The 13,742-nt window shown below is 39.8% G+C and overlaps 1 protein-coding gene across 1 annotated transcript in view; it reads right to left on the bottom strand.

Moving 5' to 3' along the window:
• Positions 1–13,742, bottom strand: part of BOC (BOC cell adhesion associated, oncogene regulated) — a 321,403-nt gene that overhangs the window by 57,967 nt on the left and 249,694 nt on the right. The window contains exons 9-10 of the mRNA XM_044073144.1: positions 10,787–10,955; positions 1,907–2,020 (exon numbers count right to left, since the gene is read on the bottom strand). Coding sequence (XP_043929079.1) covers positions 1,907–2,020; positions 10,787–10,955 — 283 coding nt within the window. The remainder of the gene's footprint in view (positions 1–1,906; positions 2,021–10,786; positions 10,956–13,742) is intronic.

Genomic DNA, 13,742 nt, shown 5'->3' with positions numbered 1-13,742 from the left:
TAGCGCCCGACAGGCAGCTCACCGTGACCTTCTCCTTGTTCAGCCTGGTGAGCGGGACGTCTTTTACAAAGACTGGCTGCTCTTTAGAACCAACCATACATTTCCTCCTGAAAGTACTTTCTGTACTGTGCCTGACTCAACTCATTTATCTCACTGTTTTTCTTACAAAAGAAGAACCCACTGGAGTGACAGAAACCACTCAGCTTTTACATAAAAGCAAAGTGCATGAATTTAAGATGGAAAACCTGATTGTCACCTATGGTTTATGGAAGTAAAGGCTGACAAACACCAAGCAAATGCTTTCCAAGTGGATGGTTAACTGCTTTATCTTCTGTCATCAGACAGCTGACTGCCCACAAAAAATGCTGCAGACAAAGGCCACTCCACAAGAACAGTGTCTGCTTTAAGTGCTACATTAAACATGTTTCCACTACAGCCACTTGGTTATTAGTCTGTACTGCAACTACACCAGTCAGTCCTCTTTTGGTACCTCTTAACTTTAGGACTAATGTCCAGCTACTGCACGTCCTTTTGATCCTTCCATTATGGAAAGATTTACTCATGTGTATTCAAACCCACTCTAAACACATCAATAAGGGGTTTTGCATGTTCAATATAACATCTTACCCTATCAGTTGAGCTAAAAAAGGACCCTTTGTCCTTGCAGGGTTCCAAACAGCTTCCTGCCATCTCTGTGACTTGGATAGGTTATTTACCATATCAGCGGATATAAAAAAAAAGACTCTTCTTTTTACAGGCTTCCAAATAGCCCCCCACCATCTCCATGTACTTAGATGGACCCTACACTCAGTGGATGCTGCTTCAGTTCCCTGTACGCCAGGGAACTATATAACCCTGCATAAATTCTTAATGGTGTAGATGCTAAAACTTTATTTTGTGACTTGCAGGAAGTGTTTTCACCAAGTAACTGGTGGGCACAAGTGATAGACATGCTCTTCTAGTTTGGTGCACAGTGTTATAACATGCACTGCCCATGCAAGCTTGAGAGCTTCTGAGTAAAATGCTACAGTAGAACAGATGAGATGTAGACCCACAAAGCAGGACTCCTTCACAGATCGACTAATATGACAAGAAAGTGTTTGTTGTTTGTTATTCATCTGTATTTGATAACATCTCAGCAGAACCAATATGCATGTGGTTCTGACACCTTCTCCAAAAGCTGAGAGGATGTTCAGTGGGTAGCAACATAAACAGTCTGCACAAGAAGCCGTGGGGATAATGGAATTACACCTTTAATATGGAAATGGTGGAACAGTGTAAACATACGAACGTATCTCAACAGCATCGACATAAACAGCAGCACCTGCTAAAGGGATACTGAAGGAACAAAAGACACGACATGAAGACAAAAGGGAACTCAGGATGGCTGTGGTTTCATGCAGATTTTTTCACAATATGCTATAAAGATGAAACTGAGAAAATTCAAGAGATGCAACATGTGTAAAGCAATCACACCAGATTCCTGGAATTTGCAGTTTTTCCACCAAGTAATGACAAAGACAGAAAATGAGGGAGACGTTCCTTATTTGCCATCACAAGTACATTTCTACATTACTTTAAAATGAAACTTTTTTTCCTGTGAAAAATAAATAAACTTTTGTGCTATGGTGAAGTCAATCTGTAGATTTTTACAAAGATTTTGTGACTTGAGGAATCTACTAGCATGCAGCAAACTATCACCATGGTCAACCAGAAACTCTAGTTCCAGTAGAACAGACAAGCAAAAATGCAGCAAACATGATCATGCACTCCATCCATCTCGGCACTAATAACCTGATAACATCCATATCCCCAGCCCACAAGCCTAGATTTTTAGAGCAGCATGTCTGGCTAACTTCTGTTCTACCTGTGAAGATAAAAAAAAAAAAAAGAAACTGAACCGTACAAGAAGGGGTGGCACTGCCCGACTGGCTACCGATTTCACTCTTGATACAGCCATCATCCTCCACCTGTGGGCGACTACATCCAGGGATATGACACTTCTTTCCAGGGCTTCGGCCTAAAAACAAAGACAAAAAAGAACAACATTATTAAGAAAGGGTTATTCACTTTTATCCAGAGACTATAAAAGTACCCCCCTCATAGCCCCCTTTATATACATATCAGAGGTCTGAATGCAATCAACAAGGCCAGCCTTATATGAAATGGACTCTTAAGCAAAGGGCTCCAGCCCCAACAAAGCACAATAGGTCCCCCCAGCACCTCCTCTTTTTTTCCCCTCATCCTGGTCCCACACCATCTAGACAGATTACTTCTTTCTTGTTTTTCAAACTTTGTCTTATCCTAAGCTACCAGAAAAGACTGGAGGCACCATCTCTTTATTCTGCATCTTATAAGACTTCTGAGGGGAGATCTATGCCTTGCCTTTTTCAGACATTAGGGACCAAGTGATCTTGGATCTTTTACATTTCCATATATCGAAGGTTCAAAATCTTCAGCAAAAGATAAATAAAGCAAGGCGGAGAGAAAGGTTCACTATATAACACCTTTCATACCTCTGGGATAGTTTCCCACTGCAAATTAATCAGTGTAATTCATTATTTTCCTTCAAATGGGACCGGATGATTTGAGGAGCATTCACAAAGTCACCCTTGGCTTCAATGGCCTGGCCCTTCTCAAGACAGAAGGGTCAGTCTGAGGGTGGGTACTGGGCAAGGCTTAAGATTCAGATGCCTTGTACTTCCTATGATCTTCGAACACATATGATTTACGGCTTGGCCACTCCCCACTGGGTGTCCCCATGACACAAGCAAAAATATGGTAATGCTAAAGCACATGAAAGACGGACAGCTCAGTGGCATAGCTTTGTATATGTACCCTTAAACCTTTGTGCATTGAGTGCACAGCAACATATCTGACATGTCATAGATGTCTTTTTCAGATGTAGCAAATGTCATTTAAATATTAAAGGTGTTACACATTTTTATTCCTGCCTAGCCATTCGCTGTGCTAGTTCTGGAGCCCCAGTTTAATTAGATGTAACTGCAGTACCTTGCAAACTAAAGGGGTAACTTCAATGAGCTTCAAAGGCAGATCAGTGAGGCATCTTGAACCATCTATAAAACTCACAAGAACTCAGACAGCTTTCTTTACGGATCTTGGACAGCTTTCCTTACGGATCTCTTGAACCATCTATAAACTCAAGAGAACTCTGACAGCGTTCCTTATGGATCGCTAAGCTTCACTTAGAGGAAGAGCTCTGCAAAGAGTTAGAAAACTCAAAACAGCAGTCTTTCCTATCCCCTCAAAACACAGTCAGCAGCAGCATAAAAAAATTATTGGATTCAAAACATGGTCCAGTTATAAGGGAATTCCAGAAGAATGGAGTAGCTAACAACACTTTTAGGTGCATAAAAGTGCATTCATAAGCTCTAACAGGCTTACTTATGAGTAACAATTCTGCTGGTATCTAAACAGCTGTGTTAACTCTTCATGCCATTAAAGCAGACAGTTACACACACGGGGATACGTTTCTCTACTGAAATATTCACTGGTTTAAGTGCACTCAGCATTGCTCCCACACGTTCAGTGCACTACACATATTGCCAGTGTACTTCTGCTGATGACTAGCTGATGCAATAGAAACCGAGTACTTTTTTTAAAATTATGAGTGTGCGTTTTAAAATGAAATAATTCAATGAGTGTGCAACCACATTCCTTCAGTGTCCTACACTTAGTAAAGACATGAGTCTGGAGTGTTTCTCTCTGGGCCTCCGCTGAAAATTGGCTTTGTTCCAAGTTGGACTTTCCCGGTTAACAAATGTTAAATAAAAATAAATAAAATAAAAAAAATGAGCCCAAAACACAAATTAGTACATCCAATCCTTTGTATTTTCCTAATTTAGTTCCATCCAGTCACAATCTGGAGGGTTACTAGCTTAACTTAGTCCTCATCACCTTCTTGTCCCATTCTAATTAATTTTTCTTTTGCAGAACTACAGAGCCTTTTTACGTTGTATTATATTGTTCCAGCATGTTCTATTAATTTCACCATGCTGTTTTGCAACCTTGTGTCTTATTACTAATGTGTACAACCACCTCCATTCTTTCCATACGAAAAACAACAGCTGAGAACCAACAGCTAGCTCCAGCAATCTAGTTATATACCCAAAATGTTGCTTAAGACCACCTTTCCAGTGGTTTTACCAAATGTACCCAATGCTTACTTAATTGCAAGCACACTATCAACACCGTCAAATATGGAAAATATCAATTTTAATGCCTAGTAATACTGAATTATTGATGCAATCAACTTCTTCCTGTTCACGCTGGAACTGCAAAGAGAAATTGCTTCCCCCACCCTTACATTTATATGCTGGCCATTACATTAAGGATGTCACACAAAATCTAATGCAATACTTCAAAAGCTGCATTGTTTCTGATTTTCATGCTGCCTGTAACAGATAAAAATACAGTAATACCAGTGCAGTCAGACTGCCCCAACAATGACCTTGCACAAAACTCTGCTTTTCATTTTGCATAGACAGCCAAAATACATATAACATGCATAAAATATTTTTGATGAGAGAAGCTTTATAAACATTTTCTCTTGTCCTCCCATTCAGTCTCCACTTCTCATACACCACAGAATCACTGGTCCTGAAATACGGAAACAGAAACATATTAAATGGTGATATAATAAATGTCAAATAACTATCTGTCCCCTCAGAACAAACAAAACAAATGCCTTTTTTGTATCTATGTTTCTGTGCATTAGCACCTTGAAGTTCCTTTCATAGTTAAAACAGTTTGCTATTTAATGATAACCAATGGACATAGCAAACCTTATTACACTGAATTATCTATTTTATGTTGTTCATCTGTAAATGCAGTCTTCTTTGAAACAGGTTTACTGGACTATAAAACATCCCCATCTAATAACTGTCAATGACATACATAACAGGGAGCATGCATTCACAAAACCAATTTTGGTTCTCCAATTAACCAAATGAAAGATTCACTCCAGAGTTTCTCCCTCACACAAATTTTCAAGTGATGCATCACCAAACACAACCATATTTAGAAACACTTACCCCTAGGTAGTAAAATGTTAACTTCACTTGCTCAGATTTCAGGTTTTGTATCACTGTTTTCTTAATGAATGTTCTGCACAGCTGCATGAATTATGTTACATGCAAAACTGCAAGTTTCAAACACTATATCGGATCTGGTGTGTGTAGCAATCTAAAGAATTAGTCTTTGCCTTCAGATGAGTGTTCTCTTTAAAGCTGGTGTGGGGCCATATGCTGGATGCACCTAGAGAGATTTACAGGAACAGGGTGAAAGGTTTTGTCACTGGTTTTCTTTTTTGTTTTTAAACACCCTCATTCTCGTAGGACTGTAGTCTGATGGCTCCTCTATCTATATATAATCAGCGCATTCACATGATAATTCCTGGGTGAGGTAAGAGCTCTATGGGTCATTTGTTTCTGCCTGAGAATCTACTCAGAGCAATAGTCATGTGTTGGTAGTGGGCCAGGTGGCCGTGGTGGCTCTTCCAAGCTCAGCTATAACTGCTCTCTGAGCAGAAGCATGCTTGTGCACACCGAATTCCCTTTGGTTCTGACTGCTCCACTTGTGCTTGGCAGCACAGGATCAACAAACTCAAATTCCAAGGGGTGGACACCTAGAGCTCCTGTTAGATGTCACCAAAGGGGCAAGCCAAATCCACTTCCCTCCCCCATGGATGGCGAGCTGGCACTGGCCATTCACTCACATCCTTCCCTATCAGCTCCAACAGGCATCCAAATTATTATTTGAACTCTAGTTGCTTGCGACATAGTCATGGCTTTATCCTGTTGTGCTACTGACCTGGCTGTTACAGGTTTACTGTTGTGTATACTACATGTATGGAATTACCAGATCATATCAATGAAACAAAGCAAAGCATCTGTCAATCCATAACACACATTTTTTAACTTCCATAATGCCTACTTCACATTCTACCTAACAGGGAGGTCAAACGTACATGCCATGAGATGGTTCAACACTTGTATGAAAACTGACTTTATTCATGCAGTGCAACCCCCACTGCTTTTAATAAAACTCAGAGGCACCTTTAATGACTCTACTAGGCATGTCAAATTCCTTAAAATTTCTAGTTGCTAGATGAGCTTCCAACACTACCTGCAGTGGTCTCTTCACAGAGTACATAACCACCTTAGGTAAACATAGTTTGGTCCAATATCCTTAATGTATTTATACTCTGCAGTTTCTACAATTGTTCAGTTGCCTTTGTTCTGCATCATGAAAAGAGATGCCCTCTACTTACAGCACATCAGTTGCCTTTGTTCTGCATCATGAAAAGAGATGCCCTCTACTTACAGCACATCCATCATCTAGATACAAGTTTTCCTGTCCATTATTCACTGGGTCATTAAAGACTTTCTAAGCTTGATAAAACTGATTCTACTTTGTTGGCAATTTCCTCTGGCCCAGCATACTGTTCACTGTCGGTTTCAGGATTCATCTTTTTGTCTTTTCTGTACATACAACAATTTCTGCTTTGTAGAGACTCCATATTTTCTAGCCACACATCTGACAGCTTATTCTTACTTCGAACTACAATATTCGAGTTGACTCAGTGTAGACAGATGTTGCATGTCTGCTGCTTCCTCTGCAGTACTTTGTGTCACCACTAGGTGCATCTGTTTTCCTCTCAGGGCGTATTACTTAACCTTTTGTTACAAAGCATTTAGCTGCCCTGCTGGTGGTGTACATCATGGAGGGGTAACACTTTCCAAGTGACATCATCATTATTTCTACAGTGACTTTCCTGAGTTTTGAATGGTGTACATACACACATATATCTGTGCCTCACAAAACCACCAAGTTGAACTTCTGGAGCCTTCCGCTCTCTTTATTATACAAAGTGAAAGTACATCTTGCCCCCAGTTTCATATCATTCATTTGTAGCTGCACCTGTAGCACATAATACGCATATATGCTGCTCAACAAAGTACTCCAAGTGCATGTGACTTCATCAATACTGATACAATATGGATTTGGATTCTGTCCATATATCAGATGATATGGACTGTAACCATGTACCATAATAGCCCAACCTCTTTTCTTAATCATAGCAGCCATTTTGCTTTACCTTCAGCAAAACTACTGTAACCACTGGATTGCATCTTTCCAAAAGTCCATTACACCACTGGCTAATGTCCTCAGCCGTATCTCACACATCATACACTCTGCTGTCACTTGAATGAACTTTTTTTTAATTTTTTTTTTTAACTTGACTTTCTTTGCCACAATGCTTCCTGTACTGAGACAGGTAAAATGATCATGTAAATCCATATTGAAAGTTGTGGTGCATCTTGTAGCCAACTGAAATTTCCAGCAGGCCTGGGCTTCCTGTATTTCACACACATTCCACAGTTGTGCATAGCAGTATCTAAACAGATACACAGTCAAGATATCTAATACCAGCCTAACCAACCACTTTTGTAGTTTGTATCGTAAACATGTTCACATTCCCTATGCAGTTTTACTTTATTTTTCCTTCGCTTTGCTGCCAAATAGTTTCTCCTGGACATGCATTCACATGCACACAGGCTCTGTCAATCAGCTTACAAAAGGGCAGTATGGTGCCATGAAGAGTCATGTCAAATACAAAACAATCCTGCTCAGGAACAGTATAGTGTCTAGCAACTCTGTCAGGCAATGCATATGCCTCACAAGCACGGTTCTTCTCTTCCCTTAGAAACACAATTTACCCACACCAGTGCACTGATTCAATTCCTCTGCAGGAATTTCCAAAAAACTGCTCCTAGCTCAGCTTGAAAGTGAAAACGTGATTGGCAAACTTTTAGCATTTCTTCTCAAAATCAGTTAACATAGCCTTCTTTCATCCAAAATTGAGGCAGTTTTATAGTGACAAAGCATAAAATAAATACAATGCAGATACACTACTCTGTAAATTCAAGACTGCAAACACTCAAAACAACAAAAAAACCTGCTAAATTGAAAACAACCTCCTGCAAAGTATTCTCTCATCCTCCCTTCAGTATTCCACAGAGCCTTTAGACAAACACAGTATTAGTACACAGGAATCATAGAATCATAATCCTCAATCTCTAAACACAAAAAATCTGGATAAAGGGCAAAAATAGGGCCACATTTTAAATATTTATTTATTGCATTTGTTAACCAGGAAAGTCTACTGGGCCTAGATGAGCCCATTTTCAGAAGAGGCCTGGGAAGAAACGGTCCACATAACATTAACAGTACATACAAGAAAAAAAACACACTATACAGTGTATATACAGTCTCAATGCATGGAAATAAATATGAAACACAATGGTACAAGTTATTTACAAACATTACACATCAACATTGTGTACAATTTGATTATTGAGGATGGAGTTGGGTAGGGTAGCAGTTTTGATTGTTACTTGCTGGAGTTTTGTAGGCACAAGCAGTTGAATCCAGCAAGTCAAAGAGAGCTCCATAGTAGTGATATTGTAGAGGGTTATAGAAATAGATCAAGTGTTAGGAGGTACTACTTTGGCACAAGTACTTTGCCAGAGAGAAGAGAGGTGTGATCTGAGAGACTTCTTAATATTATTAATATTTCTCTTAAAACCTAGAAAATTGGTAGAATAATATGCATTTTCTGATGGATATGAACTGTGAAACACAAATGTCAGTCATTACTTAACTGGCTTCAATTGTCAATGGTTTTCCAGAAAAAGAAAAATTTTGTGAGGAACAGACCAAAAATATGAGGCAAAAATCTGGACTTTCTGCAAAAATATGTACAGGTGAGAGGTATGGTTATAAAGTTGAAAAAGTAATTAAAAGAATCCCTGCACAGTTTAAGGGAAGCTTGAGAAACTTTCTCCACTGCTCAAGTAAATGCACGTCTTTCTCTTTATCTAAACAGTACACCAAATCTAGCTCAAAACAGATGAAACAGAGTTTTTAAATAAAGCCCTAAAATAATTAAAATAAAAATCAACTCAGCAAAACAAACATTTTCGGATGCAGTCCAAGGAGACAGACATGTACGACTGAACATGCAGTTTGACACAGGATACTGTCAAACTCTCAAGTGTACATTGAGAAATACACAAGCAACAATATCCTAAAATGAAGCATAGATACTGAAAGGTCTTACTGTGTTTATGCACTAGACCAAGAAAGCAACGCTACACAGATCTAAGCGTTTTGTCTACCTGTTGTTTTATATGGGAACATCAGCAAATTAACAGAAAATGGCTGTCGAAACGAGACTGCGTGCTTTTGGTGTTGGCTGCTTGCTTGCATAAGGTATGTTAAAGTATAAGAATATGAACAACAATATTTTACAGTTATTTATAGACAAATGGAACACAGCCATATCTGGTATAACTTTCCCAAAGGCATATGACATAATGATGCTTTTGTGTTTAACAGTGAGGTCAACTGTTTTTACTGGATGAGAAGCAGTTAAAATACATCTGAATTTCTTTCTGTCTGTAATGAAACTATTAAAATGTGCAACCAGAAGATGACATACAGTCCAACTTTCATTCCTCATGGAGTAATTTAAACCCAACAGCAGTCACCATGCCTAAACAAACCACCGAGTAGATGTTTATTCTGTACGAATGTCAAGCCCAATGCAGTTTCTCTGTGCAATGGAATACAGTCTAATTATGTATTCAACATGGCAAAATGTGCAATCAAAGCAACTGAAGCCACAACAAGTGTACGTGTCCTCATTTTCTATAGCGACTACTAAATGAAATTAACAGACCTGCATATCAAAATACCACTGCTTTAACTAAATAAATGCACACATACATGCATACATACATGCACACATACAAACATGCATACATACATAATATGGTATTTATTTGTACACATACACACAAAAGACTGTGTCCCTTAAAAGGGCTGCCTATTGTCCCTCCCATAAAATGCACTAGATCATTCTTGGCCTCACATTCATTCTTGCACCATACCATAATAACTACAATGCCCTCTGCCCTTGTGAACAATCCTTCTACTTCTGCACCCATCTCCATTGAAAATATGTTTCAAGATTTTATTTCTTCCGAGTCTTAACAAACACACTGCTACGACCTTGTTCTCCAGAGCACTTTCTGTTCCCATCCTTTATTATACAAACTACTCACAAAATTTTATGTCATGTCCTCTTTTCTCCATAAGAAATTCTACACATTGCAACATGCATTACTGGAGCATGGATAGCACCATATCTGACCTGAACCCTTCCACAGAAGTCAGTGTCAAAACCTTAAAAGTCCCTCCAGCTTCTCCCTGCTGTGGACATCGCTGCTGTCCACTGCAGGTGTCATTAGCCATTTTTGCTGCTTTTGTACATGGACTGTTCTACATACCATCACACAATAACTTGATTGGTCACTAAACAGATTAGTACATGAAAAACTCATAGAAAAAAAATTACAAATTAGGAAGTGGAGAAAAAAAAAAACATCAATAAGGAATGCCATGAGTCCTGTGGAAGGCTAAAGCACCCCCTTTTTTACAGATTACCAAACACTGTTATAGGTGTCTTCCCTGCTCAGTGACCATGAGCACCATAGTACCCATTCTGTGCTATGCTACAGACTACTGCCCCACTAAGCCATTACTCCTCAGTGGTTCACATTAACGAACACCTCTTGTACCCCTAGCTGTACTTTGGCTTTTATAATTTAACTTCCTTTCTGTCCCATCTGCGTCTCATTTCAACTTTTCCCAGAAGGTGCAAGTGAGATCTGCAACTCAACATATCCCATCATCTTACCATTCCCAGTTCGGAAGGTCATCATAGCAGCCTGTCCTTCTCCTGCACAGTTAAATGGTGCCATCTCAACCTCATACAGGCTGGAGGGATCCAGTTTGGTCAGCAGGAAGCGGTGCTGGTTCCCTGGGATGTGGGAAACTGTCCAGTTATCAGGTGACTCAGAAGCATGCTGGAAATTATCAAAGGTAAACAAAGTACAATTAGTACTAAAAAGAAAAATTCCACTAATGATGATTCACAGAAAAAATGACCACTCTAGAGATGCTAACAAACTACACAAAAACAAGACAATTATGAATTAATACCTCTTAGAAATCAAGGTTAAAGGAAAAGGCCAAATTAAACACAGCAGCTTTGTCCTTGTATTTCCCCATTTATATATGCACTTTTATTTTCTTTATTTGTTACAAAAAAGCCCCTGCACCTTCAATGTTGATGACACAAAGCAGTACATTCCACTGTGGTTCCAGTTACTGGAGTTGGGTGGTAAGCCAAGGCTGCTAGAAGATTAGGGAGAGTGATAACACTGTACAGCCCACAGATGACCATTCAGACCTGAAGACAACAGACCTTCTGTGCACACTGTAGACAGGCAGGGGACATTACGGAGATCCTCTGCCTGTAAGCAAGGAGGGGAAAGGCAGGCAGATCAAGTGCAACAACTCACATACTAGACTGCATGTTGTACTGCCTAGCCAGCAATATGATCACGTGGTCAAAGAAAAGACAGAGCTGCAGAAACAACTGAAATCTGGTGGCAAAAGGGGTGGGGGAATGAAGCAAAATACAAGCCTGCCTAGACAAATAAACAGGCGCAATAAAAATATTTATCAAGTACAGGGAGCAGATATTTTTTACCCTTAATATATGTGCATCACCAACTAGTTCATTATTACTCTATTTTTGTCATCAACCTCTATAAAAAAAAATCCTACTCGTGCACTATGCCTAAGCCCTGTTCAGGAAAAAAAAAAAAAAGAAATAGCATTACAGTGCACACAAGATAAATAAATACTGAAAACCTATCAAAATGACAACCATGTAAATCTAACCACTAGAAATTAAAGACAACATTTATAACATGGACAATTCAACTGAAAGTAGGAAAAGTGAAATGGAACTGGCTGTTTGAAAACTGCATTACTAGCATATCTGACCAGAAAGTGAAAACTAAACTAAATAACTTTTAGCTAAACACACTACTAAACATCAAACAAAATATAACAACTTAACCCAAATAGTCCAAAAAATAAATAAAATAAAAAAAAAAAAAATTTAAAAGTTACTTCAGGAGAGTAGAAAGAAAACCACAAGGCAGTGGAATGAATGCATTAATCTTTTTATAACTTTCTCCTTTTGGTGAGACATTAGAAATGGCACCGGCCAATCACACACAAATACACAAAAACATACCCGGATGCTCTAAATAGAAATCTGCCTAAGCAGCAGAGACCTCCAAAGCAGACATCCAAACAACCCCCCCCCCCCCAACAACAACCACAAATCACATACTTCACAAAGTCAGTGTGCCACGCTATCACAGCCCTTAAGGCTAAACAACACACCAAACACATTAGTAATAGGAGACTCAGTTTGTAGCCTGCTACAGATCACCCACCCTGTCTCAAGACCCCCACTGAGCATTTCTGAAAACACTGGAAAATATGAAGATCTTACCCAACACCATGATATTGGGTGATTTCAACTACCCAAACATAGACTGGGAAAACTACTCAAGTACAAACTCCTTTGCCCAACGCTTTCTAGAGTTTATAAACTCAAACACCCTGGAACAACATACTGGACTTGATCATCACCAATATGGGTGACCAATGTTCACACCAGAGGTAAACCCGTCGCTGGTAAGATCAGATCATAAACTAATCACACTAGACATCCACATCCAGAGCCCACCCCCAGTCAGGGAAACAACTGTAAAAAACTTTTCAAAAGCAAACTTCACAAGACCGAGGTGGAAAGTTTCAAAGCCCCACTGCTAACGGATAATGCTACCCAAACCGCAGAATCCTTCACAAATGCATTCTATGTGCACCTACAGGAATGCATGGATCGAGCCATCCCAAGTAAAACAAAGACTCACTCCTCCAAAATGAGAAAACCAGTCTGGTGGACCCCAGCCATAAATAAGCTCTACAACAGAAGGAGGAAACTACTACATGATAGAGCAAAATCCCAAAAAGGGAAGGCATCCCTAATCAGTACCAGCAAGAAACTATGATCCCTCATAAAATCATCCAAGGCCAACTTCAAAAGAAAAATTGCCAAAGACGCTAAAGATAATCACAAAGCCTTCTTTAGCTATGTCAAGAATCTAAGTGGCAGCTCTCAGATCTGCTCTGAGCTAGTGCAAAATGACAAAAAATACACTGAACCAACAGACATTGCCAACATCCTGGCTGACAGGTTCAGTGCAAACTTTATCCCCCCCCTCACCCCCTAAAGGGCCCGTGTCCATTCCAGAAGATTGTAGAGCCCCAGACATCACAGACACTCGGGTGAAAACAGCCCTTTCCAAAGCCAAGAACACAGCATCAATGGGACCAGATGGCATCCTAGGCTGCATCCTACACAAGCTCCAAAATGAACTAACCTCTCACCTAAACTCCCTGTTCAAGCTCAGCCTCACCACAGGCTATGTACCCAAAGAATGGCATACAGCAACAGTTCTCCCACTCCACAAAGGTGGTGCAACAACGGATCCCGGGAACTATCAACCGATAAGCCTGACTAGCTTGGTCTGCAAAGCCATGCAGCGCATCATCATGGAACTAATTAACAAAGACATTGGGAACCTCCAGACACTGGACACTACCCAATTCGGCTTTGTTAAAGGCAGATCATGCCTCCTAAACCTAGTTGATTTCTTTGAAACAGTTACCAAGGCCATAGATGAGGGAAATGTAGTCCACACAGCCTACCTGGACCTCGCAAAGGC

The sequence above is a fragment of the Protopterus annectens genome, chromosome 5.part1, assembly GCF_019279795.1.
Source record: "Protopterus annectens isolate FY-2018-M chromosome 5.part1, PAN1.0, whole genome shotgun sequence".
NCBI classification, from domain to species: Eukaryota; Metazoa; Chordata; order Ceratodontiformes; family Protopteridae; genus Protopterus; species Protopterus annectens.
Note: the sequence above shows the minus strand (reverse complement) of the source record. Positions and strands in the feature narration are given on the sequence as shown.